The sequence below is a fragment of the Balaenoptera musculus genome, chromosome 3 (assembly GCF_009873245.2).
Source record: "Balaenoptera musculus isolate JJ_BM4_2016_0621 chromosome 3, mBalMus1.pri.v3, whole genome shotgun sequence".
Classification (NCBI taxonomy): Eukaryota; Metazoa; Chordata; class Mammalia; order Artiodactyla; family Balaenopteridae; genus Balaenoptera; species Balaenoptera musculus.
This window is the reverse complement of record NC_045787.1, coordinates 126,947,581-126,966,411: the sequence shown is the minus strand read 5'-3', so window position 1 is coordinate 126,966,411 and position 18,831 is coordinate 126,947,581. Positions and strand designations below refer to the sequence as shown.

The 18,831-nt window shown below is 36.8% G+C and overlaps 1 protein-coding gene across 1 annotated transcript in view; it reads right to left on the bottom strand.

Moving 5' to 3' along the window:
* The window catches only part of G3BP1 (G3BP stress granule assembly factor 1), a 38,480-nt gene that overhangs the window by 12,997 nt on the left and 6,652 nt on the right, over positions 1-18,831 (bottom strand). Inside the window, exons 2-7 of the mRNA XM_036845842.1 lie at positions 9,789-9,901; positions 7,377-7,458; positions 6,729-6,902; positions 4,035-4,125; positions 3,027-3,120; positions 1,638-1,839 (exon numbers count right to left, since the gene is read on the bottom strand). Of these exons, the coding sequence (XP_036701737.1) occupies positions 1,638-1,839; positions 3,027-3,120; positions 4,035-4,125; positions 6,729-6,902; positions 7,377-7,458; positions 9,789-9,883 (738 nt within the window). The 5' untranslated portion in view covers positions 9,884-9,901. The remainder of the gene's footprint in view (positions 1-1,637; positions 1,840-3,026; positions 3,121-4,034; positions 4,126-6,728; positions 6,903-7,376; positions 7,459-9,788; positions 9,902-18,831) is intronic.

Genomic DNA, 18,831 nt, shown 5'->3' with positions numbered 1-18,831 from the left:
GCCCACGCACCACAACCAAGAGTAGCCCCCGCTCGCCGCAACTAGAGAAAGACCACACACAACGAAGACCCAACACAGCCAAAATTAAATAAATAAATTTATTTTTAAAAAAAGGTATTAGCTTTTGATTTCTTGTATTATTACATGTGCATCTCATTTTCAGAGGCAAGATGGAATTTATAAGTAACTTGAGATTCCTTTTCCCCACTACTTAAAATTTAGTACTAAAATTCCTTAGGACTAATCAATCAAGTATCAGCAAAGTATGAGAGGCTACTTTCACATAATTTCAAGTTTGTGAATCAAAGAAAATTCTCCTTGCAAAACCAGCTCTTCCTCCTATGATTCTCTCAATCTATAACCCAATTACACCAACTTTAGAATCTTCTTGAGTTATTTCAATCAATACCAAAATCACCAAATCCTGTTATTTACCTCTTAAATCTCTTCTCCATCTCCACTGCCATGACCCTAATCCAAGATGTCATTACCTCTCTCCAGAACTACTATAATTAAGCCACCTAACTTGTCACCCATTCTCAATCCAGCCAACCTACTTTCCACCTGCAAGCTAAAGTCATTTCACCATTTCTCTTTCCTACTCACCCAGAAGCTTCCAGAGACCAAGAACTCTACCTACTTTACTGACAGTTCCCACACCTAGAACAATGCCTAACGCAAAGACACTTGAAATAACTGTCAGACAAACGGCATTACAAGAACCCTGGCCCCATAAATACAGCACTAAAACATATTCCTTCAAAGAGCATCAACTGTAGAGGTTCTGTTAATTCAGTTGTTATCATCTTGATGTGACTCAGGGACAGTAACTGAAAATCTTCAAACTTTTCTAATCAGGTATTCTAATTAGAAAAGTAGTTATACTTGAGCAATTTGTTTCTACTTCTACTGTAAAGTTGTCCTCAATTAGATTTCATAGAAAAGGGCAGGAAAAGTCTGTTGTGCCATGTTGTTTTTTTTATTTTTGTCTTTTTTTATTTTTTTAATTTACTTATTATTTATGGCTGTGTTGGGTCTTCGTTTCTGTACGAGGGCTTTCTCTAGCGGTGGCAAGTGGGGGCCACTCTTCATCGCGGTGCGCGGGCCTCTCACTATCGTGGCCTCTCTTGTTGCGGAGCACAGGCTCCAGACGCGCAGGCTCAGTAATTGTGGCTCGCGGGCCCAGCTGCTCCGCGGCATATGGGATCTTCCCAGACCAGGGCTCAAACCCGTGTCCCCTGCATTGGCAGGCAGACTCTCAACCACTGCGCCACCAGGGAAGCCCGTGCCATGTTATTTTTTAAAGATAGACTATCACTTGTTTAACAAGCACACAATAATCTGCAATTTGAAAGATGTAATATTAAAAAGAAGGTTTGTTGATGCAGTGATAAAACAGCACCTGAAATTTCTGGCCTAAAAAGTATTCAAGTTTCCTTGGAGGAGGGGAAAAACTACTTTTGATTTTATAAACCAATATGTATCTTACTTCTTATCTGAGGTATGGCTCAATATGGAAGAAACTTCCCTAAACAACCAATATGAAAATGCACCTACAAAAGTCAACCAAGCACAATAAAGAAGAAGAGAGATTTTTAAAAATAGAAATGGAATAAAAATGAAGACACATTGCATACTCTCAAGTCCTCCTGCACTGTCTGGGCTATGTCTGCAGGCGCTGGAGAAGAACTCTTCTGAGCATCCTCAGGAGCAGGTTCTTCCAATACTGGCTCAGACTTTTCCTCTTGGACTTCAGACACAGGTTCTTGCTCTGGCTCTGGTTCAGGATCAGGCTCTGGTTCAGCAACAGGTTCTTCTAAATGTTCTTCTAAGTCATTGCTTTCATAGTAAAATTTGAGAAATATCATTCTGCTTCCGTTGATTTAGCAAGAAATTCCTAGAGACCTGAACCTAAAAAACATAGCTCCCTCCTCCCCAAAAAGATCTAAGAATTATGTATTTGCGTATTAAAACAAGACAACTTTTTAGAAAAGCCCTCAGTGAGCAAATCTTAACTACAGTCAGATTTGCTAAATTCTGATTAAGCAAATGCATCAAACAGATCAAAATGAACCAGAGCAGTGTTTCTCCGAATCCCAAAATTATTACAATTTACCTATCACATATCACAAAACTCTAATAGGCTATGGGGAGATGGAAAGGTACAGTTTCAGTTTTTTCAAGATAAAAATTTCTAGACATCTACTGCACAATCATGTGCATATACTTAACACTACTATAAAGTACACTTAAAAATGGTTAAGAAGGTAAATTTTATGTTATGTGGTTTTTAGTATCAAAACTTTTTCTCATAATAAAAACACACAAGGAATTTTGGAGGAAAAAAAACCATCAGTTGTGATTCAGAATAGTTCTTAAACTTCCACATAAGTCACTTTAACAAACTGCAGATGCTTTCCCCCCCGGAAATTCTAATTTGGTAGGTTTGTGGTAGGACAACAAATCTTCATTTTCAACCAGCAACCCAGATGAGTCAAGTCAGTCCCATCACCACACCTTGAGACACATTTGAAAGTATCCTTTAAGCACTGAATATTAACATTAAGGGTATCACAGGGCAACAAGTAAATATTAATTTATATTGCTATCCAACATATTTCTGTTCCAGTTGCAGATTAAAAAAAACCTAAGATACAGTCACACATTTGTCTGAGCTAATAAATGAAGTTCTTTATTGCTACTTAACTCATGTCTGAATTTCTGTCAATTTATGTCTAAGTCCTTGCACACCTTCCATCTCAAAAGCACTTAAAGCTATGCCTTGATGTATTAAATACTTGATAAAACCAAACCAAATAGCAACTGATAGATACTATTTAAGCAGTCCTCAGACTGCAATCTATATTAAACAAGTTATATATTTATGTTACATACCAAAAGCAAAACCTTTCTTCTGGGAAATTATCACTATTTTCTGAGAATTATGGCTGCCCTCCAACAAACAGAAAGACTAAACAACTCAAATTCTCATGCAGCTCTGGACAGATGAACAAAGTTTTCCTTACCTGACAGTTTGATCATAGAAAGTTCCAGAATCATCAGGAACCACCTCAGGTGTCTGCTGTCTTTCTTCAGGTTCCTCTACTTCTTCTTCAGATTCTAAATGAGAAAAGAAACTTAACATACTTGTGCTCACTTAACTCACAAATATATTCACTTGCACAATGTTCATCGTGATAAAAAAGGCAATGAAATAAGAAAAGTACACATACATAAAAAGGTAAAGAAAATTGGGTAAAATCATGACGTAGGCTTTAAGGACAGAATTAAGGCCATCGTACAGTTTGGGTTATAAGCATGGAGTCTGAGGTCATATTGCCAGCAATCCAACGAAGGTTCTACCACCTAACTAGCTATATGACCTCTGTGCATTTCAGTGCCCTAATTTATTAAAAGGGAACAATAGTTCCTAAAATACTTATCTGTAAGGCTGTTGTATTATACAATAAATACAAAGCACTTAGAATTCTGAGTCATACAGAAAACACTAAAATACTAACCATGCTTAGCATTTAGAGACAATTCTCCATGGGTCGCTTGTGTTGCTGAGGCAATGGCTAACCTCTGTTCCAGACTACCTTTTAAGAATATTTATACAGCAACACTCTCGGAAAACAGTGTCTCTCTGCAGAGCAACGGGCAGGCGTGTTTGCTACCCCATTATAAGGTTTTGGTTGCTGAAACTTAGGTTCCACTCTAGTAATGCACCCCACTGCACTGCAGGTATCATCTAAACTTCTGCAGTGTCCTACTGAAACTATGGCCAAGATGCTACTATTGTTGCTGTAATAACCTGTCTACTTCTGATTTAGGAGTTTGATGTCTTCTACCAATATCAGTGAAGTAGACTAACCTATCAGCCTCAAGTAGGTTAAAATCTCCAACCCTTCTTATGCCTTGACAATTAAAAGTTACTAATGAAAGATACAGAGAATTATGAAAACATTCAAGGAACCTACACTCTCTTCAGGTCAATCTGATGCCATCCAAAAAAATTTAGACAAGTAACTTACCTTCCTGAGGCTCAGTGACAAAGCCACCAAAGACCTCATCTTGGTATCTGAAGATATCATTATGAACATAGAACTTATTTGCAACAGAGCCCTGCAATGCCAACAGAAAGTTTTCATTTATTCAGCAAACTTTTAAAATTCCACATCACCCTACACACCATCGTTCTCAACTAAAGGCAATACTGCCCACCCCAGGAGACATTTGGCAACTTCGGGAGACATTTCAGGTTTCCCATCGGGGAGGAGAGCTGACAACTACTAAGGAGAGGGCAGGGACGCTGCCAGACACCCTACGCCGCACAGGACGGCCCCACAGCAAGCAGTCACCCAGCCCCAAATGCCAATAAGGTCAAGGCTGAAAGGATCCCTGCTTTCCATTACATACTGTGTGCTTAAAATACCACCAGGTGAATATCCAAAAACTGACAAACTCTAAGTATTTAAGGTGCCAAAGCCCAGACTTCAAATCATTTCTTGAACAATAAATACATATTACCAACTGCAACAGATATTTTAAAATTCGCTAAATCTCTATCCAAGAATATTGACACACTCAAACGTGTAGCTAAAAAGGTTTGCCTACCCTAGGTATGAAACACCTACGTTGAAATCCAACTATGTCATTTACTAGTCATTCAATTTCTAAGGCTGTTTCTTCATCTGCAAAATGAAGGATACCAACTTGTACACTTTAGAGCTTTGAATATTAAATGAGACAGTTTATGTAACAATCCATTATACTATGGTAATGTTAGGATCTTCCTCTCTAAAGGCAAAAAAGAACTAAATTTAGAATAATAATCATCCCATGATTCCTTGAATATTTAGAAGTCCATCAACAATTTTAACACTATAGATAATCTAAGCCTTCCTCTAAAAATCATGACTAAAACGACTTCATGTAATTTTTCAAATAGACAACTGAGTTATTTTATATTCAAAGAGTAAAATGATGGGGATTTTAGATTCACTACCCTTCAACAGAAAATTATCTGACGAATAATGCTAGAGAAAACTTTTAGTCAGCTGGTCCTCTTGGAGCCCCTTCCACATGCTCACACAGATAGGATTCCTGACTTTGTTCATTGTGGACCAGTCGAGAAGGCAGTACAAATGCAATTAATCAACATAAACCTGTAGTCCTTTCATAAGCATGATAACTAAAAAAAAAAACAGGGCTCCTTGAAGAAACAGCTAACTACAGAACTGGGGTTGTGGCTGGAGCAGGGAGAGTGCAAGGTGAGCCTGAAACATCTGTGCCACAAACTGCCCCCCCCGAAAAAAACCCCCCAAAACAAACAAACAAACAAAAAAAAACAGAAACCCGCTTGAAGGGGTTCACACTTAGCAGATCCTAGGACACTTCAGAAATCAATAAAAAATTAACTAAATCCATTAAATAAACAAAGACCCCAAGACAGACAGAAGAAAAGGCAAAGTTCTTTACAGTAGAATGCCAACTAATAAAGAATTAGATGATCACCATTTGTAGCCATCAGAGTAGCAACTGATTCTGGCAAGAATCAATGAATGCTAAAACTAGTGCCTAAAAGTTTGATGAAGAACAAAGTACACGCACAGTCTCAAAGAAGCACCCACAATTTACTTACTAATGAGAAAAGTAAAAGCACTAACTTTACAGTGGCAAAACCTGGTGACCATCACCTTAACTAAGTAATACTAATAATGGGACTAAATGACATCAAGTGCTACCTAATGTGAGGCACTGAAAGACACGTATAACCTAAAACTAATTATAAGGAAATATCAGACAATTCAAACTGACGCATTCTACACGGTAATTTGATTGTCCTCTTTAACAACATCAATGTCTTGAAAAACAAAATATTAATGAATTATAGCAGATTAAAGGAGCCTAAAGAGACATGACAGCTATATGCAATGTGTAATTCTGAACTGAATCTTGGACAAGGAAAAAGAAATTACTATTCTTTGTATTATTGGGACAATAACCAAAATTTAAATATGGACTATAGATGGATAATTGTATTACAAATACTTCTTAAATTTGATAACTGTACTTTGGTTATGAAAGAGAAATCCTTATTCTTAAGAAGTGCTCACTTAAGTACTGGAGGATGACTGGGCATAATATCTCCAATTTTTTTTTCTTTTTTAAAATTTTATTTATTTATCTAATTTTGGCTGTGCTGGGTCTTCGTTGCGGCACATGGGCTTTCTCTAGTTGCGGTGAGTGGGGACTACTCTTCATGGTGGTGTGCGGGCTTCTCATTGAGGTGGCTTCTCTTGTTGTGGAGCATGGGCTCTAGGTGTGCAGGCTTCAGTAGTTGTGGCGTGAGGGCTCAGTAGTTGTGACTCGCGGTCTCTAGAGTGCAGGCTCAGTAGTTGTGGTGCACGGGCTTAGTTGCTCCGCGGCATGTGGGATCTTCCCAGACCAGGGATCGAACCCATGTCCCCTGCATTGGCAGGTGGATTCTTAACCACTGTGCCACCAGGGAAGTCCTCCAATTTACTTTTAAAATAGTTTAGAATTAAAAATGATAGGTAAATAGAAAAAGAATTATAAATGTGTGGGCAAATGTGGCTCTAGGTAAGATATATGTAAGAGTACTTCTGCACTATTATTTCAACTTTTCTGTATATTTAAAATTTCAAAATGAACAGTTTTTAAAAAGACATGTACAATCTTTCATTGTTATTTTTTTTTCATACCTCAGGAGCAAGGACAAAGGTCTGCATGAATCTCCTCAAAGCCTGGTTGTTATTAGAGAGCAAGCCCATCACCTGGACCACCACACCGTCATTCAGGGTGGCATGAGCATCAACATGACGGATCTTAGTGTGGCAATTGGTGAAATTTTGTGACATCACTTTCCTATGGATTTCCTAAGGAATCGAGGGAAGAGAATGCAGAATCTCCAAGAACAACAAAAAACTTTCTAACACAACAAAGATAGAGCATTTACCTGTGCACATTTAAATTACAAACTACACAGACCCCACTGTAATTTGTCTTAGTACAGTATATTCCCAATGACACCTTAACCTTAATTATTAAAATTATTGTCCTTAACTAACATAACTAAAATGTTCACAATAGATGATCCCCATGCTAAAACCTATTATCTTCTAACATAAAAAAACTTCAGAATATATCATACAAAATGAACAAAAGTGACATTATAAGCTTTTCAATGATTATCATATAAACCAAGTAGTTACTGAATACCTAAATTTCTAAACAGAAGTTGAGAAATTTGATCTTTAAATATCAACAAACGTATCAAGCGTGTATCCACCTCAATTCTATGGGTTATTTTCTAGCTGCTCAACAGCCTACACGAAGCGTGTTATGCTTACTTTCTGTCCATAGACCGCATCTGCTGGCTTTCCATTTGAATCCAATCCCCCATGGACATAAGAAGAGTTCTTTCCATAAAATCTGTAAAACAGAAAGATACTTGTCATCTTCAAGTATCCTAAGACCAGGTATTTACTGTTCATGTTTGAGCCCATCTGTCTCACTAGTACATTCTTGGAGGCAGCAATGTGTTTTCTTTTTCATCTTTGTATGCAATCATATATGCATCACCTACATGTCACAACATTTGCTGAATGGGAATGAATCTGGTCAAGGAATTTTTACACGTCACAAGTTTCAGGTCTCAGGAAAGGATGATCATGTTGGGAAGGATCTTGTAGTTCATGTCAGGAAGGCCACTTAAAATAAAAGTTCCTGTTTTCACTCAAGGAGACCACAGGTAGTCTTGATATAGATGAGGACATCTATACTCTCTACCGACTTAGAGAGTCCTTTTATATCTGGGAATGCATGTGATGAGTTCCCATTAAAAACCCAGTAACTCAGGCAGATGGGTTTTAGGAGTAGTTTAACAATTTTTGCTGATGCATTAAGAGCTTCAGACGTAAATCTTCATAGCTTTAATTCACCTATATCCTCAAAATTGTCTTGTTTTCATTACAACAATACTGAATTAGGGAAGCGCCAACAACACCCCGCCCCAACACACACACTGACACACAGAAAATACCCTAACTTGGGGATAATCACTTTTAGGATTTCTTGACACTTATACTCCAAATTAACAATTTTTCACAAATAAGCCCATACATGTCATTCTACATCCTGATTGTTTTTTCCTCCAAAAAAGGGACAGATCTGGGGCCTTAAGGATCCCAAAAGTACCTTTCAACTTTCAAAGTTATTAAAAGGCTGCACATCAGCCAGTCAATCAGTTCACTGCTGGCTAATCCACTTTTCATTGCATCTAAAATGCACCTCAGAGATGAAATGTGAAAAACAGATGTGTTAGAACCAGTAAATAACAATATTGACAAGAAATGTATTTGGTTAGTTTGTTTCAACTCCTGCTCCACTTTAAATTCCAAATGTATCTAACTTCTAAAGGCACAGAATACAATTGACCAAAAAAACAACAAAAAGGGGGGAAAGAAAGGTTTAGGGCTTGTTCTATCACTTAATAGGTTTGTGAGTACCGGCAAATTTTTAACCCCTTAGTGTCTTTATCTGTAAAATGAAGTTAACTATCCTACAATGCCTTACTAAGAGGTTTTTATAAAGATCAAGAGAAAGGTAAAAGTGTTTTGGAAATGATAAAGCCTTAAAAAAAAAAACACGGGCTTCCCTGGTGGCGCAGTGGTTGGGAGTCTGCCTGCCAGTGCGGGGAACACGGGTTCGAGCCCTGGTCTGGGAGGATCCCACATGCCGCGGAGCAGCTGGGCCCGTGAGCCACAACTGCTGAGCCTGCGCGTCTGGAGCCTGTGCTCCGCAACAAGAGAGGCCGCGATAGTGAGAGGGCCGCGCACCGCGATGAAGAGTGGCCCCCGCTTGCCGCAGCTGGAGGGGGCCCTCGCACGGAGGCGAAGACCCAACACAGCCAAAATAGATAAATAAATAAATAATAATTAAAGGTACTAATAATTTAAAAAAAAAAAAAAACACACAAGTGATACTTTCCATTTTCAGAACAAGGACTCAAAACGAATTTAAAAACATTCCTTTACACCTAATAATCATGTGGTATCCAATATGCAAACTGGCAAGATACAGAAGAAAAAATAGTTCTGGTCCAACAAATACACATTTTAGAATTTCTAAAAAATATTCTAATAGGTCCACATAAACAAACTTAAGAGCTTTGTATAATGCAGCATTGTTTGTAAGAGGAAATAATGGAAGCAACTTACATATTCATCATTAGGGGATTAAAACATATGTTACACCTCTGGAAAATGAAAACCTTGTGGGTAACAAAATAAATGTGATACATGTACTACCCTTGTAAGATGATCACAGATTATCAAATAAAAAAGCTAAAACACAGTATAATAAAAAAATTTGCACCTACATAGAAAAATCATTAGCATACCAACACAAAAGTATGTGATTAAAGGAACACTCTTGCATCTTCTTCAATACATTCTTACTAAGTAATTCATGATTCACCAAAAACAGCAAAACGGAAAACAAAATCAAAAGCACAAAAATTATACGTTTACATTATCAAGCATTACTTTTCTGATAATGTATAGGCAACTTAGACTAATTTTTAAATAATATTTGTATATTCTACTATTACATAATTTGAACAACCATCACTTTTTGGTACTTACAAAGCAATTTTATGCAGTAACCCTAGACGGTGCATGATGAATAAGAGAATCTTAAGGATAAGTACCCACACACTAAAACACAGCATTAGATGATGCTCAGGGAAAAAAAGGTCTTACCTGTGTAGCATGTCTGGGGCCTGGTTCAGCAGTGTGTAATACTGTCTCACAAATTCCCGCCCGACCAGCAGGGGACTAGGCTTCTCCATAACCATTGCTTTGGTCAATTCAACCTGGAAAAAAAAAGTCAAGTATGTTCAACCTGAAAGATCAAGTACAAGGGGAGAAAGGGTCAGGGGAGCAGACTGAATCATTTAGCTGAGACCGACTCATAGACCAACAGGATCACTTCAGCAATTCTTGGTTTTTAAAAGGAATAAACACTATAAGAAACAAACAAAACCCACAGACCAGTGAGGTTTTATATATTCAAATTTACTGTAATCAGATGAATGCTATGAGGGAAAAAAATCACTACTAAGAATTAATGCATCATTATTCCCAATATTCAATTTCCTTAAACTTAATATAAGAACTTCAAAGGTACATATTGCCAACATGCATCCTATCATAACTTTCCCAAGCCAATAAAATCAATTAAGAGTGTTCCACTTGTAATATTACAACATATTACTATGGCAATATTAGGTTCAAGGGTGATAAATATATATTTGACAATATAGACACATACTATCACATTTTTAGTCAAACTAAATCAGATAAATTTTTACTACCTTTAAAAATGAAAAAAAATCTAAAATGAAAAAAAATAGGCAGAAAGTAACAAATGATGTTTTTACTCAACAAAATAATCTCTACCACCTCAAAATTATGACTTAAAGTATGCTGGAGTGTTAAGAAAGGCACCTGGCACACAGTAAGTTCTCAATTACTGCGTGTTATTATTTTTTTAAAAACCCTTTCAAAAAAATATTTGGGGCTTCCCTGGTGGCGCAGTGGTTGAGTCTGCCTGCTAATGCAGGGGACACGGGTTCGAGCCCTGGTCTGGGAGGATCCCGCATGCCGCGGAGCGGCTACGCCCGTGAGCCACAACTGCTGAGCCTGCGCGTCTGGAGCCTGTGCTCCGCAAAGGGAGAGGCCACGATGGTGAGAGGCCCGCGCACCGCGATGAGGAATGGCCCCCGCTTGCCGCAGCTAGAGGAAGCCCTCGCACAGAAATGAAGACCCAACACAGCCAAAAAAATAAATAAATAAATAAATAATAATTAAAGGTGCTAATAATTAAAAAAAAAAAAAATTTGGCATGAGATAATCCAAGTTTTCATTTGAGGAGATAAAATCATCCCGAACTTGATAAACATAAAGGCAAACAGATGTACGTATAATTAACTACAGTATAAAGGAACAATGAGAGAAATTGTATTTCAGTTTTCCTAAAGAATGGGCAAAATGGATCGAGTTTGGTTGGTCAATTCCTGTACAAGCAATCTGTGGAGATGTTTATCCTCATCTAGTGCATGACTGCATTATTCCTGAATACCTAGACCATTTATTACTTGTTTCACCAAGATCTAAGAAACTAGACTAATAACATCAACCTAATTGCACCCTTTGATACTGCCAAGTAGTCTCATTATAGTATAAATTTCTAAATAATATTTTATCAAATATTGCTTCCCACATCCAATCTTCCCATGAAAAATGATGAAAATCCTCCAGGTTATATATGAAAGGTAAGAAAAATAAAAACTTATAGACCACATCTGGAACTTCTCCTTTCCCTGTGAGATTATCTAGATAATTCAAATTAAAAAAAAAAACTCAGTTTGATTACCATTATCATCAGTGTTTTATTTCAGGTCATTGCCATAAAGCCAAGAAAGTTAACATATTTATACAGTAAATTGATCTTTACCTCATTTGTGAATTTTTCTTTAACTGTTATACTTCTGAAGCTTGTCAGAGAAATCCGTATCATTCACCGAGTTTCTTTATTAGTTTAACAGTTTAATATAACTGAATATTTTGCAAACTAGGTTCTCAATTAGCATTTTAAAATGTTCCAAACAGATGGTACTTTATTCCAGGGTTACCTCAAATAGCCTTGCATACTCCCAAGGCTTATATTCACACTATGGTTCCATTAAGGTGGAAACTCCAGCTCAAGTCTCTCCTTTAAGCTCTTCTATAATAAATATCAACCAATCAGCTCGAGGGAAATGGTAGCAGTATTTAAAAATAATCTTTCTGTCAATTATATCTCAATAATTGAGAAAAAAAGAAATAAATAATATTCCATGTGCGTAAATACACATAGCATTTTAGTGAAAAGAAACTATATTGCTTCAATATTTAAAAAAAAAAAAAAGGAATGATTCTTAAAATAGCCGAAAGCATCAAGAATTCTACGTAAGTCATGGTCAGATAAAAACAACATTTTGAAAGAAGGCTGCAAGCTTCTTTGAAGTCATAAAGTTTCTTAAGAGTAGAGACCATTTCTTATGCAACTTTCTAGCCCTAAAACTTAAGAGTGTCTGACACACTCAGGAATAAAAAGCTTTCTTTCATTCATCATTCTCAACACAAGTGGAGATTAGAATTTTATAAAAGCAAAACAGACTTCTGATCATCCATTTGTCAGACTGAACTATCAGGTTGTCCAGAATTCAGATTATGACCGCAGATACATTTTTTTTTCAATGATTAAGAAAAGGCCAAAGAGAAAACTAAGCTACGGTGCTAAAAAAACAAAAGCTGCCTGAGACGGAACAGACTGGGAAGGACTGGAGGGGAACTGGCTGGGGTGAGAGGACTGTATGCATTTGGGTGATGGCTACCTGTATACAACTAAAAAAACTTTTCAAACTAAACCCTTAAATTCTATTAATTTTGTGGTTTGTAAATTATGCCTCAAAAAATCTAAATAAAAATGCTTCCACATTAAAAAAAATCCTGAAGACATCATAAAAAGTTTTAGAATAATTAAGAGTACTGAACCACCCAATAGCACCAGTGACTACAAAATGTTTAGGGAAGTTCTTCAGTAATCTAAGACCATCCACTGAAAGTTTTGTGAATAACCTTGTCTATTTGATCATCATTCTCAGTAAAAAAAAAAAAAATGCAGAAAATTTTGGCAATTTGAGCCCAAAAGATTTAGTCTATACAAATAGACTCAATCAATTCTCATTAGAAAAATTTTATTTGGTAAATCACCACCCTGAAATCTCCACCTTTATTTCTGGTCCAAACATAAAACAGAAGCTATGAGAAATATGTAAACTAACATCATACCCTCCTGAAAATAAAGTCTTTAATCTCACCCTCGTTCATTAGAACTCTCAATTCTGTCAAATCTAAAATAATGAAAGTAAACAAAATCAAATGGCATCATCTCAGAAAAGCTGATGTTTTACCAGTTACTGATCCACTGTGACAATTAGAAACTATGCATACCAATGAAAATACATGCTAAAAATACATGAGATCCTCCCTCATTTATTAATACTCCTGAAACACTGTGTCCTTTTAGAAGAGGTTTTACAAATTTATAATACTATGGATTCTGGCTGTTCCTTATATAACAGCATATGCCAATGAATACATTATTGGTTGGACTATGAAGCATGTACCAAAATCAGAAATAAGAGACAAACTAGATAGTCTTATTATTTTAATTATCAACAGCAATTCCCCCTTCCCCGTGCTGATGTGAAGACTGGAAGACTTCCTAAAAGATACATGCCACTCTCCCAAGACAAAGTAAGTTCATTGAACATTCCAAGTAATTCCAAATTGGAGATCACTCCCTTGCAACACTGCTTTCAGATCTACAGGATAAACCTTTTGGGGTATATATTACAAATCACTCAAAAGTAATATTCCTAAAAATGATATAAAATAAAATCATTGTGGTCTAGAAAGATCAGTGATGAAAGAAACAGGACCTAGGAAGAATAAAGGGGGAAGAAGCAAATCACTCACTTCCACTAAAGTTTACTTTCCATTAATTTTATATCTAAGTTTGTAATATTGTGAATGTCATAATATGCCAAAATTGTACTCTACAAAGGGGACAAGAAAAATACATTTTAAAAATTATACTTTCCCTTAAAATTTTTTTCAAGAAATACTGAAAAAGTCCTAGTTTAGGGAAAGGGGAAGAACAGAACAGTTCTTGACCTCAAGAAGTAAAGAAAAACTTGGCCACTTAGAAATACTTAAGGAAGCAAAGATAGTAAACAATACCTTCAGTTTACCAGTTCTAACTGAACTGGTAAATCTAAGACCAGTAAGATACAACAAATGAACAGTGAAACCGAGTGCTCTACTTTAAAACAGTGAATGAGTATTTGAGATGCAACAAAAGGAAACCTTCAAATTTTCTCTGACCAATTCTCACTGGGCAAAATTCTAACACTAGTTGTGCTCCTGAGCTAGTAACAATCTCTGGTGCCCTCAGTTCTTTCATCTTTAAAATTAAAATCATAACTGCAAGAATTAAGTGTCTGGTAGTAAGCAATAAATGTTAGCTGTTACTATTACTTTTACTATTATAACTATTAACTATAGTGAAAGAAAACATTTCTACATCCCACCATTTTCTGTCACCCAGAAGATTATTTAACTATTTTGCTAGCAAAATAAAAAGAGGATTATCTCCTGAGAGAATAAGAATTTTTCTAGAGTACCTTGGACTACGGAAGCCCAAGCACTTAATGTAAAACTACTTTTTAGTGAACTTCTAGGTTGACTTGATGACTGCAGTGGTCTACTCATGAATGCCACAGAGTCACCTGTGTGCCCACAGAATGTTACTGGCCCAATTAAACTGTAAAACCAAATGACGTGCACATCTTAATATCTTAACTTTTAAAACATGCATCACGAAGCTACAATAATTTTAGGTACGTTTATGCTATGTTAGATATAAAAATTTCTGCTCTCTTTAAAAAAACATATATAAAGCATTAAGTTTTACTTTTCTGTTGAACACTGCTAAAAATTTATTTTATTCTTAGGCTAGGAAAATAAGTTTGCTGAAGTATTTCTAAAACAATTTTTATTCATTGCAGTCATAAAGAATATTTCCCCTGAGAAAAACTACAAGAAAATATGAATCAAAATGTTTATCTCACATTAGCAACCTAAAAACTGAGAATACTGACCACTTCTTTTTTTGGGGGGGGGGGGGAGGGGAGTGTTTATATTATGAAATAATCCATACAAAAAGTACTATATAAAAAACACAAGGTGTAAATACATACAACATAAGGTTTAAAGGTATTCACCGTTTCATTACCTGTGTTATAGAAAATTATATTTTGTTCCATATAATATATATAAAACATTTTTAAAGGAATACTATGTACCTGTTAAAAAGAATAAAATTCATAGACCTCTGAATTGCTGGAATGTCCTGGGATGAACATGAATTACTTTCAGAATAAAAGAAAAAGAAAAACGCAACAAAGGGTACCAACATCCAATAATTTATGACCTGTTATCTTACATATTCTAGCTCTTAAAACAAAATGATCTTTAAAAATCCCTGTAAGGGACTTCCCTGGTGGCGCAGTGGTTAAGAATCCGCCTGCCAATGCAGGGGACACAGGTTCGATCCTTGGTCCGGGAAGATCCCACATGCCGCAGAGCAACTAAGCCTGTGGGTCACAACTACTGAGCCTGCGCTCTAGGGTCCGCGAGCCACAGCTACTGATGCCCGCGCACCTAGAGCCCTGTGCTCTGCAATGAGAAGCCAAAGCAATGAGAACCCCACGCACCACAAGAAAGAGTAGCCCCCGCTCGCCGCCAACTACAGAAAGCCCACGTGCAGCAAAAAAGGCCCAAAGCAGCCAAAAATAAATAAATAAAATAAATTTAAAAGAAAAAAAAAATCCCTTTAAGTTCACAATTCCATAAACTAACTCCACACTGTGTGATTTTAATTAGTCCAAGTGGGATACTTTAACAGATCTGAGGACCACAGAACATCTCTCTGTATTTATTAGCAGCAAGTAGAGATGGTCCAATTTAAACTTCTTCATGATGCAGGAAGTTTCTATCTGGTTACTTTCTCCCAACTTTCAGGATTAAGGTCTTAGAGCAGAGCAATCTCCTAAAAAGCTCTTGGTTTCATCTCTAAATTTGTCTTATGATATCTATGTACTTTGCTTTTTTAAAGGATTATATCAGAATATTTTCTGATAAGTTTTCCAGTTTTAGGAAAGATTCGCTTCTGGCTTCTAATAGTATAATTTTTCCAATAGCATCACTTCGTGTTGGCCTTAGGATCCATCAAAGCAAACAATAAAAGCATGACTAAGGTAGTTTACAAAAAAAGTTTGAGGCAACAGAGTTGATATTAGTTACCTACAAGGAGTGAAGAATATAATTTTTATACTTTTCTTACCTTATTTGTAAAGCATGCAACATCAATGAGTGCTATTCTAAAAAACACACACACACACGGAAATGTCAATACCTCACATACTAACATAATCACTGATTTGTTTTTACTAGTTGACCCTGATTTGTGAAATATTCAATACTTCTCTAACTTTCAAAAGACTCACTTAGCCCAATTTAACTAGACTGCATGGCAACTTTAAAGAAATTCCACATCAATTTTGTTGAAATTCAGAGAAATGTTAAAGGTGCTTCTTTTAACTGAGTCTAATAGAGCTGTGAGAATTTATGTTCCAAGAACAGGGAAGCATTAAGACCAACTATAATCCACATGAATTTTTAAATAGTAGAGCTTACTCTTTCTAATAATAGCAAAAAAGCAAAATGTCTTAATAACTCAAGATCTGTAAGTGCCCACTGTAAGTTAAGAAAAAGCACAGCATCATACTCTAAGAGATGAATATGCAGAATGGATATAGAACTCCCACACAGATCATTAAAACAAAGAATAACCTGAGAGAAAAACAAGCAAAGAAATGGAACAGGCAACTCTCAGGAAAGTAAACGGGCAACAACAAAAGATAAAGTAAGTAACTAGTAAAATGCATATTAAAACTTATCACTTCTCACAGGAGATCCTCCAAAGTATTAAAATATCACTCAGTATCAAACACTGGAAAGCAAGTAATGAAAAAAGAACCTGCAAAACTGCTGAGTGTCAACTGGTACAACCACGGTGGAGAACAACTCTGCAATTGTCTAACAAAATTAAAACCAATCTGATGAATCCAGCAATTCTCTTGTAGATTGATATATAAACAAGAGAAACTCACCCATTTGCACAAGATATAAACAGAGAAATTAAATGCCACCCTATTTCTGAAACATAAGACAGATAACAATTCACATATACGTCAAAGGGGTAATGGATTAAGTTGTAGTTTATTCACATCATGGAGAGGCCCGTATGTAAGATAATCATATGGGCACTTAAAAGATTAAAAAGTGATACAATTGATAATTACGCCAGTTTAACTGGAGTGAATTAGGAGTGTTCCTGGGAAACCGAGATATAAAGTCACCCTATTTATAGCAGTCATAAAGTCAGCATGAACTAGATCTCAGAAACAAAAAAAGTCGGGCTTGCCTGGTGGCGCAGTGGTTAAGAATCCGCCTGCCAGGGCTTCCCTGGTGGCGCAGTGGTTGAGAATCTGCCTGCCAATGCAGGGGACACGGGTTCGAGCCCTGGTCTGGGAAGATCCCACATGCCGCGGAGCAACTAGGCCTGTGAGCCACAACTACTGAGCCTGCGCGTCTGGAGCCTGTGCTCTGCAACAAGAGAGGCCGCGACAGCGAGAGGCCCGCGCACCACAATGAAGAGTGGCCCCCGCTCGCCACAACTAGAGAAAGCCCTCGCACAGAAACGAAGATCCAACACACCCATAAAATAAAAATAAATTAATTAATTTAAAAAAAAAAAAAAAAAAGAATCCGCCTGCCAATGCAGAGGACCACGGATTCGAGCCCTGGTCCGGGAAGATCCCACATGCCGCGGAGCAACTAAGCCCATGCGCCACAGCTACTGAGTCTATGCTCTAGAGCCTGCGAGCCACAACTACTGAAGCCTGCGCGCCTACAGCCCGTGCTCCACAACAAGGGAAGCCACCGCAATGAGAAGCCTGCGCACCTCAACGAAGAGTAGCCCTGCTCTCTGCAACTAGAGAAAGCCCGCGCGCAGCAACGAAGACCCTACGCAGCCAAAAATAAATAAATAAATAATTTTTTAAAAAATAAATACATCAGCTTGGAATTAAAAAAAAGAAACAAAAAGTCACTTGCCAAATAAGTACTGTATGATAGCCTTGAAATGTTTAAGTGTTTTTAGTATACACAAAACAATAGCAGTATTGTTCATAGATACATCAGTAAATTTATTTTTAAAACAGTCTGGATGTAAAAATAGACAAATAGATCCATGAAACAGGATAAAGAAATATATTCACACATAAATGGACAATTGATTTCCAAAAGTGCAGACAATTCAGTAGAAAAAGGATACTCTTTTCAACAAATGGTGCTGGAACAACTGCACATCCATATATAGAAATAAAGAGAACCTCAATTCAAGACTCACAGAATATTAAAATTTACTTAATAGTTTTAGGTTTTACCTAAAACTAGAAAACTTCTAAAGAAAATCTGAATGACAGTGAGTCATTTTTGCATACAACACTAAAAACGTGATCTATAAGAGCACAGATTGATAATGTGAACTCCATCAAAATTAAAACCTTCCAGGGACTTCCCTGGCGGTCCAGTGGTTAAGACTCCGCGCTTCTACTGCAGGGGTAGCAGGTTTGATCCCTGGTCAGGGAAGTAGGATCTCGTATGCCGCACAGCATAGCCAAAATAAACAAATAAATAAAAACTTTCACTTTGCAAAGACACTATCAAGAGAATGAAAAGGCAAAGCAGGCTTGAGGTAACTATTTGCAATGCAACTTGTATACAGAATATATTAAAGAACTCTCAAAACTGAAAAACAACTAAAAAATATGAGCGAAAAATCTGAGGAGACAATTCAACAAAGAAATTATTCGAATGTCAAATAAGCACACGAAAAATGCTGAACATCAACACCGTTAGTAATTATAGAAATGCAAATTAAAACCACAGTAAAGTACCACTACACACCTGTCAGAATGACAACTTAAAAGGCTGATAATACAGCGTTGGCCAGGGTATCGAGGAAATGGAACCCTCAAACATTGCTGGCGGGAATGTAAAATGGTAC